Source organism: Crotalus tigris, unplaced genomic scaffold (assembly GCF_016545835.1).
Source record: "Crotalus tigris isolate CLP2741 ecotype Arizona unplaced genomic scaffold, ASM1654583v1 scf7180000018826.840336, whole genome shotgun sequence".
Lineage (NCBI taxonomy): Eukaryota > Metazoa > Chordata > Lepidosauria > Squamata > Viperidae > Crotalus > Crotalus tigris.
Window position 1 is genome coordinate 465,706 of NW_024097216.1, and position 14,050 is coordinate 479,755.

Consider the following 14,050-nt stretch of genomic DNA (forward strand, 5'->3'; position numbering starts at 1 on the left):
CTATTTCAGGGATGTTAAACTACCAACCCGCAGGCCGGTTTCATCATACTGAAGCCGGACCCACACCATCGCCGGCAATGCAAAAAGAGTTGTGACACGTCGCGACACATCACATGACATGGCAAGTTTGACATCCGTGGTCTAATTCAATGGAAGGGCCACATAGGAAAAATTATATGCACATAATGGCTACTAAAAATCTTGTAGAATGTGAAACAGAGACAAGTTGGAATTAACGAGCTAGTTAACAAATACCATATTGAATCAGATCATCTCCTCTTATTTTAAGCTGATTTCTCCTTCACTTTCTATTTTACTTCCGCAGTCGTATGCTACACTTACTAAATATGAGCTCATAAATACAAGCAACTTATGTCTCTGATGTCACTACAGGTAGTCCTCCACTTACAACCATTTGTTTAATGACCATTCAAAGTTACAACACACAGAAAAAAAGTTACCTTTATTCAATCCTCATGCTTACAATTGTCGCAACATCTGCCCAGCCACGTGGTCAAAATTCAGATGTTTGGCAACGGGTATGTATTTAAGACAAATGCCGTGTCCCAGGGTAATTTGATCATTATTTGCAACTTTCCCGGCTGACTTCCGACAAGCAAGCAAGCAAGCAAGAAAAAGTCAGTGGGGAAGCCATATTTCTTTAATAACCACTCAATTCACTTAACAATCATGGCAAAAAAAGTTGTAAAATTGCCTTGCTTAGCAACAGAAATTCTGGTTTTAAGTTGAGGACTACTCATATGCTCAATTGTGGTTTTAAGTTGAGGACTACTCGTATGCTCCTGCTCTATCCTTGAGTGTTTTATAGCAATGACAATCATAAGGTATTTCCATATTTGCTTAGCTAAATTTCACTGTACGCATCACCATGTTAAATAGAAATGTGGTATAACCATTTCTTCACAATGGCTTTGGACGAAAGCCTTTTGTTCTCAAATGAGTTTAGGAATATTGGAAAGGAACATGCAGGACATGACATTTCAAAAATTCTGTTCTGATCCATGATACATAAATCACTTTATTATGAATAAGCACTTGAATACACTATAATGTTGAGAACCCAAATTTTTGCACCCCCTGGAATATCGTGCTCGCACCCCCTATTGGGAACCCCTGTTCTAAAAGTAAAATAAGCATAACAGCACATGATACACTTGCCAAGAACTGCAGTATTTAGAAAACAGTAAGGATTACAACTATGGGTCTAAATTATTATGAATTTAGATACTTGTTTTTTGTGGACTGCTACAACTGAAAAGATGATAGTTCTCGTAGTAATATAATTTTTCTATAGATAGGATTTAATTGGAAGAAAACATTCAGTCATCCATACTTGCATTCCAAGACAATAATACTTCTGAATAATTGGATAGATTCAAAATACGTTCAGAATCATGGCCAAGAATACTTTTTAAAGGAAAAGTGTCCTTATGTATGTCACATAGCCAGAATTAATTGATAAGCCTGGAGGTTTTTTTTCTGACAGTTATTATCAATTTGATGAACCTATACAACAAAAAAGTAAACTGCTAGTGAAAAAGAAATACCGTTTGCCTATCTTTTTTAAATAAATAATATCACTTAACAGGTTTTTACATAAAGTACAGATAGTCCTCGTTTAGCAGTTACAACAGTGATGAAAAATCCACAACCTATCCTCGCAGTTACAACCTTTGCAGGTCTATAAAGTGAAGGAAGTTAAAATAAAATCACAAGTACAGTTGCAGTTTTACTTAGCTACTACTTCACTTAACAACCAAGCTGCTGGTCCCAATTGTGGCCAGTAAATAAGGACTAGCATTGACTACCATTATCAGATTGAAGTATTTGGGTGCAACACCAGCAGGAAATCCCAAGCTATAATCTATAGATTAACTGAATTGATTGATTAATTGAAAAACATCCAAGTATGTATTCTTTCCATACTGCTGTCAAGAAAACAACATGGACCTCAGGAAGTGAATCCTATTTAAGCAATATTCTATTTATGAACACTTATTTGGAAGAAAGCCAGTGATAATTGTTTCCAATCGCCAAGGATTGGAATGTAGCCCTACTTTCATTATAAATACATGTGCTTAGAATTTCACACCCCAAGAATATATAAAAGAATTATGTTTGAGGAAGCATTGTGCTGAAAATGACAATTGGAACAATTTTATTAGCAGCTGTTTGATTTAGCCAAAGGAGCCTATAATGTAACACAGCATTGCATGATCCAGAATTAATTTGCTTTCAGGCATTCTATTTTTTATATTCGGATACGAATGCTAAAAGTTTTAAATGCTATATTTGGATAATATGGCAACATTTGTAAAACAGCTACTATACATAACTGCTATTTCACTCTTGAGGCTTGCAACAGTTTGCCTCTCTAATACAGCTATAAAAAAAATTGGAAACATGTGGATCACATATTCTCACAGCACTCTTCAGAAATGTTTAAAATAACCTTTTCATTTTAAAGTTTGCAATTTTCTAAGTTTCAAAATTATACCAAGAACAACACTGCTACATCACTGCTGCATAAATTAATTACTGCATGTCCTGCTGATGATCTATAACAGTGGTTATGACTTGGGAAGAAACAGACTGGATCTCTGCCATGAGCATTTTTTTTTCTCTTCTCTGCCTGGAGAAGACAGGGAACTTTAATTCAGGAATGCAGATTGAAGATCATCTGACAGATTGAAGATCATCCAGAACGAACTTCAGCCTTTTTCCTCTGTCTCAGCTGTTTTCCTCTATCTCAGGGGTGTTAAACTGCTGGCCCGTCATCGGGAAACCACGCCCACCCCATTGCTGGCAATGACGAAAAAGCTCCGATACATTGCACAATGTCATGTGACATTGCGAGTTTGACATGTCTGCTCTATCTCAACTGGGTTTGAAGTCTTTTTATCATTTCTTTTGAACAGCAGTTTTGAATGGGAATTTGTTTATGTATTTGTTTATCAAATTTACATAGCCACCCATTTTGCATTTGAGGCATTTCAGATGCCCCACAACACCAAATAGGAGATGTTCACCTACCCAGATCACCAGTAAACCTGGGACAAATATGAATGGAAGTCCACACAACAATTACACAAATGTGCAGGAAAAAACTGGCACCTACCTATTCCCTGCCACTATCTTTGTGCACAACCTGCTTTTAATTCATTTGTATACTATGTTAGCAATGAGAAAAGAACCTTAATGTATCCCATTACTGTTCTACTTCTAATAGACTTCCCAAAGTCAAAATGTCTTGTTTGAGAGGTTGCCACAAACAGGAGGGGGTCAATGTATTTTCCAAAACACCAGAGGGCAGGACAAGAAACAATGGATGGAAACTAATCAAGGAGAGAAGCAACTTGGAATTAAGGAGAAACTTCCTAATAGTGAGGACAATTAATCAGACTGAAAATCAGGCTTGTCAGATGCTATATTTTTACTATCCTGCTCTAAGGAGTAGAGAGTTGGTCTCTGACAGAAGGCCACCTGAAGAGACTAGAAGCATTTGAAATGTGGATTTATAGGCGGCTGTTACGTATAAGCTGGGTTGACAAGATCAGAAATGAGGAGGTGATAAGCCATCTGGGAAAGCCAAGGGAAATCATCAAAACAATTAAAAAACGAAAATTAGAATATTTCGGACATGTAATGCGACACCCAGAAAAATGCGGCATACTCCATTTAATTCTCCAGGGAAAGATTGAAGACAAATGAGGTCCAGGCAGAAGAAGAACATCATGGCTTCAAAATCTAAGGGACTGGTTTGGACAAAACTCAGCAGCACTTTTTCGTGCGGCTGCTGATAAAAACAGGATCGCCAACATGATCACCAACGTCCAATAACGGACATGGCACAAGAAGAAGAAGAAGAAGAATTAATCAGAAGTTGTGGTTGCTTCATCAGTGGAGCTTTTTAAGAAGAGTCTGGACAGTCACTTGTCTGAAATGGTATAGTGTCTCCTGCTAGATGCTTAGGGTTGGACTAGAAGACCTCCAAGGACACTTCCAGCTCTATTCTGATGGATTGATTGATTAGCATCTATCACAGGATTATCCTAAATCTCAGGTAAATTTAAATCTCTAAATAAAAAATCTATTTATCATTTTGACCTTCACCTGTATTTTTCTCTTCTTCTTTTCCTTTTTCCATCACCTGTTCTGGAAACCTAATTTTTCTCTTAATGTTATTCCCATTTCTCTGGACCTGATTTTATTTTCAGATGAAAATTTATCTTCTTATAATAGTCAAATGTAGGCTGTCGTACCTTTGTAGTCATTATCTAGAATGGAATTCCCTTGCCCTTTGAATCTTCTAAAATCATAGCAAACTACCAATCAAAATCTACATAGTAATGTCTACCTAGAGAACCTAACTACAAGTCTCAATAAGTCTTTATATGTGAGGATTTTGCAGTATGTTTACCATTACATAATAGTCTTCCTAAACTATGAAATGAAACAGTTTTATTGCTCTTAAGAGATACCTTCTGATAGTCTGATCTCTGATACAGTAGCAAACAGGAAAAAAAACTAAATATAGCAATTATAAATAAGTCCCCCAATTCCATTAAACAGTGGGTGTGTTGTAAAGAACAGAGACCCAGAGGCCTGAAAAACCAAAGCATATTCATATGCATAACCTGAGCAAAATTCTCTGCTGTCAAATTATTATGTCAGGACTCTATGACAATTCTAATAACTATTCCAAGCAACCTTCCGCATGTTCTGAGTTGCACTGCAGATACCAACATCTTTGAAATCCTTGTTTTTATTTGTTGGGGAAATTGATTCAAATCATTGCAAAAGCCTACTGAACCTCCCAGGTGTTGGGCTAGAGCAGAGGTAGACAACCTTGGCTCTTTTATGACTCATGGACTTCAACTCCCAGAATTCCTGAGCCAGCATGGCTGGCTCAGGAATTCTGGGAGTTGAAGTCCACATGGCATAAAAGAGCCAAGGTTGCCTACTCCTGCACTAGACCAAACTGGCCTTTGGTGGGTCCATTATGCATGTTTATCATTGAACTCAGGTTACTTAAGACTTCTAATCCAGTTTGGTTAGTCAGTGTGGCTGGCTCAGGAATTCTGGGAGTTGAAGTCCATGAGTCATAAAAGAGCCAAGGTTGCCTGCCCCTGGGCTTGAGTTAATATTAATATTAATAGCAATAATAGCAATAATAGCAATAATAATAATAATAATAATAATAATAAGAAGAAGAAGAAGAAGAAGAAGAAGAAGAAGAAGAAGAAGAAGAAGAAGAAGAAGAAGAAGAAGAAGAAGAAGAAGAAGAAGAAGAAGAAGAAGAGGAAGAGGAAGAAGAAGTTGGAATGGACCTTGGAGGTCATCTAATCCAACCCCCTGCTCAGGCAGGAAATCCTATACCAGGGGTAGGCAACCTTGGCTCTTTTATGACTCGTGGACTTCAACTCCCAGAATTCTTGAGCTAGCATGGCTCAGGAATTCTGGGAGTTGAAGTCCACGAGTCATAAAAGAGCCAAGGTTTCCTACCTCTGCCCTATAACATTTCAGACAAATGACTGTCCAGTCTCTTCTTAAAAACTTCCATTGTTGGAGCATTCACAGCTTCTGGAGGCAGGTTGTTCCACTGATTAATTGTTCTAACTGTCAGGAAATTTCTTCTTAATTAGTTCCAATCAAGCCTGCCAGTGTGTCCACATGGATGATGCGCTACAGAATATCTACAAAGCAACAGTCTGGAAGCTTTCTTAGAGGTTTGAAAAAAGTCTTGAAAATGTCCAGTTGAAGCAACAGAGAGGCAGGTAGGAATTGTGCTGAGCAACATCATGCATAGTTGTACATAACAATAACATATAGTTTCTTGCCCCTTGCACGGTCAAGTCAGATGTGTCAACATATAAAAGATTCTTCATTTGTAAAAATGAATAAATGAAGCAAAATTCATTTTTTAAATGGAAACAGAAATTATCCTTCCCACAGAAGATTTATATCGCTTTATTTGTCTTTCTCACAGAATATTTATATCGGTTTATTCCTGTACTGCGTGGGGTTGTCCAACCTTTTGACTTGCCTGAGTTGCAGTGAGTGAAGAGGAATTTGTTTTGGGCCATATATAAAATATACAATATGGTTAATATATATATAAACATTATTTTTTTATTATCGTGGGGACACATTACTAGCTGTTCAGAGCTGCATGCAGCCCATGGGCTGTGGGCTGGATATGCCTGGCCTACATGTATATCCCTCATTAAACACTTCAGAATTATTACCCAACTTCCTCACAGTTGTATCTCTAGAATGGGAATAAGGGGATAATAGGGTTTAGAAAATATGATTAACAAAATTGGAAGGTCTTCTGAATACCAAATAAACTACATAACAACATATAAGATAACTTTGAAATGTTTAATAATGATTAAAATTAAAGATGTTATTTTTTTATATAGACAGAGATCCCTCCTGAGATCCATGTGGTTCCCATGCTGATGGCATTTTGGATGGCCTTGAAGATCTAACAGTCCTCCGAAGCCTTGGGTTGTTTCTTGAGTACGGTTGTTTTACATCTGTTTTTGCACTGAGTGGCCAGATATTCCATCTTCTCCACCTATTTTGTATTTTATTTTTATCTTGGTTTGCTAAATTATAAGCCATCCAGAGATAACATCTAAACCAAGTCAAATAAATAAATAAATATTGGTGTCACTTGCACATATAAGTTACACTCCCTCAGAAAAAGTGTCTTAGGTCTCTAGGAAGGCAGTTTAAAAGAAACTTTTTGATCCTATCTGAAAATGTTAGGATGCTTTTAAAATTTTGTGTGATAATTCTGTGGATCTTAATTATGCGTATCATTTTGTTTAGTCCACATGTTTCTATTTGTATATTGTAAGCTACCTTGATTGTCCACGGGACGGAGTGGTGGAGTAATAATGAATGAATGAACAAATAATATTATTTAGCTGGGAATATGTTCTAATCAATTCAACTAGACTTACTTTAAATATATATATATAGGATTATATGGTAAGGTTACAATAGTATATACATTTACGAAGAAAAAAAATTCTACTGCACTCAGTGGGGCTTTCTGGACTTTTGGGGGAAAATGGTGAACTGAAGAAATTTCTGCTAAAAAAGCTGAAAATTAAGCAAAATGAAAAACCAATGAATAGACTGGGTCTTCATATTTCCTCTCCAGAAAAAGAGAGCACTCAAGATCACTCACAAATGTTCCATATAGTTGCTTCTCGCAAAGGAGACTTCAGAATAGTAGTCTCCAATGGATTTAGAGCTCTGGGATACCAGATAATAGCTATCTGGCTTATCCAATGGTTGGCATCTTTAAAAACATTGAATTCCCATAATTCTTTTTTTTAATCACTTTCAGAAATTGTTTAACTGCTTTTTAAGCTATTAGGAACCTTTGCATTGCCAAGTCTGAAAAATTGGATGAGTTTCCTTTCATCCTTAGTGAAAGAAGTTTAAATACAAGTTTAAGGATCCTTTTAAAAAATCTGGAATAAAAAGCAAGAGGGTGATTACAGTTTTGATTTTAGAAAGTCCAGATAAATTTGAAATAAGATTCTGGAATTATAAGAATCCTTCCTGTGGTAAAATACAATTCCTTTGATTTTTTTTGTATAAAAAAAAAACATGATAGGATGAGACTTTAAAGGTTAAATTCTTGAGGGAAGCACAAAGAAGTAATGATTACAATTAAAGGAAAAGAACACTTACATTTGATTTACTAATATAAAATGGAGCAAAATGTTTTAACATTCAACCTACCGAAGGGTATTATTCAACAATGGACCCAGAAATCAATTTTATGGGGGGGTCTGCCTGCGTAGATAGACTGCATTTATAGGTAAGAGGAACAAAATACTAAAGGTGGGATAAAAATAAATAAATAAATTTTACCAGACAAGACTGAGACTGATTTGAAAGTGGATTTTAAAATGACAAGCTACAAGAGTGATATGGAAAAAGATGCTACACTGCACATACAAAATAAACCAACTGATGGCTTAATAATTAAAAGGGCTATGCAAATAAACCAACACAAGGCTTTGGATAATTTTACTGGACTTATAAAAGAAGTTTGTTAAACCTTTAAAGAACTTTGTGAAAAGAGACAAAGAAAAAAAATGAAAAGAAATAAACTTTTAGGCCACTAAGGACCAAAAATCAGAATAGTTACAAGTAAAAGGAAAGAATATAAAGTTGGTTTATTTGATCAAGATTAAAATAGATATGTTGTTATCACTGGTAACCCTTAGTGGGCTTTTGCTGACCAGGACTGAAATGACTAGGTTTTAAAATATTTCTTTATAAATAAGAGAAGCAATATGAGAAGAAGACATCTTGTGTTGCATTTTAAGATGATGATTACTGTTTACACTTGTGATAAAAGGGAAAGACACTTCTTTATATATTTCTTTTATTTTCTTTAATGTTATTTTTCTCTCTTTTCTATTTCCCTTTTCTTCTCTGCACGTTCTATTTTTTTCTTTTCATTTTTTACTTTGCATTAAGTTTGGATCACTAGAAATGTTTAATAACATTACTATTTGAAAAAGAACTCAGGGGATTTTTCTATAAGAACAACATTACACTGCTAGAATCTAGTCTAGAATTTACTGTTTATGGTCTAATGATTAAATAATACAAATCGAATATTTGAGATGCCCTATTTAAGTTAGCCATACTATTTAGTAAAACACGAATTTATTTTTCTTCTGAGAACAGTCATTTAGTATGAAAATCTTAAAAGTCTCCCATATTGTCACAACGTATAAAATCTTTTAGCATTTATATTACTAAAAACAAACAGCGATAGTAGAAATAATCTTTCTGAAGCATTTTTTTTGCGTTCAGCTAATTGTGTTTCGGACAAATTCTTTGGGATCACATAATACTGCACTGTAAAGGGAAACAATGCATAGGGGACAGCTATGACTACAGGACATGTTCCTATGAAATCACAAGGGAGGCCACCTGAATGAAATGCCACCTGGTATGAATGAAATAGCACACGGGAGCCTCTGAGGCCTCTTTCCTTTTGCTCATGGGTGCAAAATGGGCAAAGTTTTCCAACCCGATTAATCCCAAAATATCAAGGAAAAATGGCACCGCTCTGCCTGCTAATTAGCAATTCTACACACATTTCTAGATTACAAGGTTAGAAAAACGCTGGAAACAAAGTCAGTGGTGAAGCCAAGGCAATCAGAAGTAAGATTGATGTTTCACAGAAGGCCAGCACAGTTAAGTGAGAAGGACCAGAAAGGAAAAATGGGCTGTTGAGAAGATCCACAGCAACCATCTGGAAGTCAAGGACATCTACTGAGGAACCTCAAGACGGATACCTTGGCACACATGTTCCAGCTGTTCCAAGCCCCTTCTCAGTCCCTCCTAAGACTCTGCCAGCTATAAATCTTTTCGGGGCAAAAAGCCCTAACCTCTATTTCAGATCATCTGCCTGCAGCTTGGAGAGTCCGCAACAGCGGGTTAAGGATGGATGGAAAAAGCCGGTCTCCTCCTCTTCAACCGACTCACGCCACCACCTGAGCAACCGCCACTTCTCCCTGCAATCCTATCTTCTCTTGCCCTCTTTCCTCCCGCCTCGCCCGGTCTCTCTCTTCTCGTCTTTTACATCTCTGAATTCCTGCAACCTTTTTCCTTAGATGCCCTGGGATTTCCGCCACCTGTCCCTTCCTCCGCATCCCTGACTTTGGGGAAACTTGCTCCATTCGCCGGCAAAGCGATGGGCACCGTCTCCGAGGTTCACCTGCCTCCAAGATGCGCCCGTTACCTCGAAAAGCTGCGGGATCTCCTTCTTGGTCAGGTAGTCCTTGGCGTCGCAGCTGCTCATGCCGCCTGGCGGAGAAAGGGCGATGGCGCGCGACTGGGGCTAGTGCTGCTGGCTGGGCGCTTTTTAGCCCGGCTTTCTCGGCTCTTGTCGTTCCCTCTTCGCCCCAGCGCTCCGGTCCTCGTCCTCGCAAACCGCTTGCTCCTGGAAGGCAAGGCGATCAGAGAGAAGCGGCAACAACGGCAGCGCCTCCGCTTCCTCGCCCGAGCTGCCTTTAGCCTCCCAGCCCAACCCGCGCGCCGCCAGTCAAGCTGGGGCTGCTGGGGGTGGGAGTGGGTGGCTGCTGGAAAGGCGCCGGGGAGGGAGGAGACTGGCTCCAAATCGCACGACCGCGCTTTTCTGTACACGCACATACACACACTCACAGAGAGAGAGAGAGAGAGAGAGAGACCCAGACACGCACGCTGGCACGTGGCGCTCCTTAAAAAGAAAGACAGCAATCGAGGGGGAACCGGTCACCCGAGACTTTCCGCGTGGTATGTGTCCTTAGAGCGTGGACAGGATCTCGTATCCGAAAGCCTGTCCCGAGGCAGTTTCCTCACTCCCCCCCCCCCACGATCGCCGGCCCTTTGCAAAGTTTACGCGGCAGGAAGCGAAGATTCTGCAACCTCAAGCTCAGCCTCTACGCCCGCGGCTGATCTCAGCTTCTTCCCTCGCACGGAATACAATAACCCGGGGTGCGAGGACATCTGGATTGAAGGCGAGGGTGGGGAGAAGATTCCTGAAACGGCGTTCCTGCATTTGGGGCAGTGCCGGCATTATTACCAAGGGGGAAGATCCACTTATGGGCCGCATTTGGACAATAATGCCCATACATCTCAAGTTTAGCTGTTATTTATAAAATAGAATTCTTTATTGACCAAGTATGGTTGGACACACAAGGAATTTGTTTCTGGTTCATAAGCTCTCAGTGCACATAGAAGCAACAGGTGATAAATCAGGATCATAATCAACATAAAAATACATTCATCATCAATCATAAGATAGAACACTTAGTGATAGCCATAGGGTACTAAATAAGCAAACAACATAAATCATACTAGGATACTAAATAAAACAATATCAAATTTATATAGCCACCCACATCACAGACCTGACTCTGGGTGGCATATAATAAAACAACCAGTTAAAACAAATACAAAACAACAAGGAAAAACAATCTAGACACAAATATAAATGAGACCACAGGAGAATGGACCAAGGTGTAACCATCTTGTGCAGCCCCTATTTCTCTGGCATCCCCAGTGTTGAAAGAATCATGTTTTGAAAGATTTCCTAAATGCCAACATCTGGCTATTCTCACCTGGGGTGGAGAATGATGCTGCAGAGGGCAGGTGCCACAGCAGGAAAGGTCCACCTCCTGATCAGTGTTTCTCAACCTTGACAATTTTAAGGCATGTGGACTTCAACTCCCAGAATTCCACAGCCAGCATTGCTGGCTGTGGAATTCTGGGAGTTGGAAGTCCACATGCCTTAAAATTGTCAAGGTTGAGAAACACTGTAAGTCAGATGGAACTTTAGCACACAGGACTCCTAACATGCCCATCCTGCTAGACCTGATGGGGCAGGTAAATTTAGCCAAGTAGACCCTCAAATGCCATGGATGACGTTATAGTTCACTTACAAAATGTGGCAAGAAAAGTCATAAAATGGGCAAAACTCAAATTTAACAAATTTCTCACTTAGCAATAAATTTTGGACTCAAATGTGGCTGTAAGTTGAAGACTACCTGTAGTCCATTTGGGAGAGACCAAGGCATGAATAACTGTGAGCAGAGCCTCATGATCCAGGAACGTGTACAACTGGTACACAACACAAAGCTTCCAACAGTTAGATAGGAGCTGGATTTGGGGGGGGGGGTATATGACAATTTGCTGTGAGACAACTCACCACAGCCAACTTGCTGTGAGACAAGAATTACACTCATATCAAAGAAATGGTGGAATAGAATCGTTACGGAAAGAATGCCGAAGGAGGGACAGAATGAAATTTAAATGGCAAAAAATTTAAAATAGCTATTAATTTTAAATAATTAAATAGAATTGTTAAATAGTCCCACAGCGAGTTGGCCATGGTGAATTGTCCTGCAGTGAGTTGACCATGGTGAGTTGGCCGTGGCGAGCTGGCCACAGCGAGTTAGCAATGGCAAGTTAACTGTGGCAAGCTGTCCCATTCCCGGATTTTGCTGTCATCTTATAGTTATGGAAAGAAAAGAGTGTCATTAAATTCATTCTGTCTTGCTTCTGGACAATAATAGAATTAACTTTTGTCCTCCCGCCCCATTGATCCCTGCTTTTCTTTCAGAATGATTAATTTCAGATTGCTCCCCCACTTTGGCTTTTAAATCACATCTAACAGCTCTTGCATACAGAGCATCTTTAATCCTTTGTCCATATGCAGTTTTAAGCAGTAGCAGAATGCTGGCTATCTCAGTGTTCCCTTTGATCATCAGTTTCAATAGTTTTATACTGATCTTTCATATTCTGGAAAGCTTCGTTTTTTTTCTGTTTCCTGCTGACACAGTTTTGCCACAACAAAAGGGAAGGAGGAAAAAAAACCATAACGTATCACCTCCCCCCCCCCCAGATAAGTGACTTGGAGATGTGGCAAGTTGTAGTTGTGCATCCTTTCTTCTGATCTCCTGACTCTTCACAGCTTAGTTTTATTCCTGTGCTGACATGGCGGAAGACCCACTGATGTGGCTCAACTACATTCAAATTTTGATTATAGACAAGGTTGAATCCATATACAACTGTTGATTTTTCTCATTGAATTTGCAGAGAGGAAATGAAAAAAAGGAAAAAAAGAACAGTTACAGCCTAAATTAATTAAATTCTAAATTAACATGTATTTGGCATGGTGCTTGGTAGCCAAATGCTGTAGTTGTTCATTTTGAGTCATCTTTGACAAGGAACCACTAGTTCCACTCACAATATCAGCCATGCCACTGACTACATGTTAACCAATCACTGGCCTGAAAATATTTGCAACCAAACCTTGAGGACAAGGCTTTGCTTAGCAAGTGTCAAGCCCCGTGCAGCTGGCAAGATCAAGGACGCAAGGACTACACCGTTTTCACTAAGCTATCTTTAATGCTAACCCAGGATAAGTACAAAATCTTGGAAACTACAATAGGAATTTCCAAACTCTTTTATAGTGAGGTAAGGCAAAATATCTCTGAATACTTTGAAACCCTTTTTCCCAGATTGCTTCCCACCTGGGCTGATTTGCCCTTTTATAAAATAATCTGTCAACTGAGTCATCTGCTATGAACTTTTCCTTTCTTTCTCCAGATGCCTCGCAGTCTCTCTCAGCAAGACACTATCAAGGAGAAGCAATCTAGAAAATCCAATTTATGGTCAGAAATCCCAATGTGGTGAAGTCAGAGTGGTATTAAACCATAGTGAAAACAGGTCCTGAGACAGAAATATTGGATGTCTCAAGGTAGAGACCATAGATGGGAATAAACTGAACTGAACTTAAAAGTGAAAGGTTTTTATTTCTTCCACAACCCATATTTTGCCTGCTGTCAGAATTCTCATTTCAAAGAAGCAGACTGCTTGCACGTTAAGTACCATTTTTCTCCCCTGCCATCCCTAAAGTTGAAGCTGATGATTTCTCCTTACTGCAAATATACTCACTTACCCTCTTACTATATAATAACAAAAGAACAACTACAATGCGTACAATCTTCCTGCGGTAAAGTTTCAGTCTCTGCATTATACTGCCAGGTCCATTTCAATCTTTTTTATTCAGTGGGTGCCCTTGAAATAAGAGAGCCAGCTGGTGCAGTGGTTAAGGCATCAGGCTAGAAGCTGGGAGACTTGAGTCTACTCCCATCTTAGACACAAAGCGAGCTGGAAAACTTGAGCCAGTCACTTTCTCTCCACCCTAGAAAGGAGCCAATGGCAAACCACTTCTGAAAAAGCCTTCCAAGAAAACTGCAGGAATTTTTTCAAGCAGTCTCCAAGAATTGGAAACTATTGAACAGAAATAAAATGAAATCCTTGAAATAATTTTCAGATCAGTAGGTACCTTTGCATCCAAATTATTATATGTATATTGTAGCTCATAGTAATTTTTTTCCATCACAATTTCTCCTAGAACTCCAATTGAAAAAGGCTGGCAAAGATGAAAAGCTAAATATATTACCAAGGCTAAACTATTTGTATTGATTTCCGG

General features: G+C 38.9%; 1 protein-coding gene across 2 annotated transcripts in view; it reads right to left on the reverse strand.

Moving 5' to 3' along the window:
• Positions 1 to 10,640, reverse strand: part of AK5 (adenylate kinase 5) — a 113,379-nt gene extending 102,739 nt beyond the window's left edge. Inside the window, exons 1-2 of one of the 2 annotated variants that reach the window (XM_039356680.1) lie at positions 10,234 to 10,640; positions 9,812 to 10,012 (exon numbers count right to left, since the gene is read on the reverse strand). In XM_039356680.1, the coding sequence (XP_039212614.1) occupies positions 9,812 to 9,871 (60 nt within the window). In that variant the 5' untranslated portion in view covers positions 9,872 to 10,012; positions 10,234 to 10,640. Of the gene's footprint in view, positions 1 to 9,811; positions 10,201 to 10,233 lie in introns of those variants that run through there. The other variant, XM_039356682.1, reaches the window with a different exon arrangement.
• Positions 10,641 to 14,050: the final 3,410 nt, after the last annotated feature.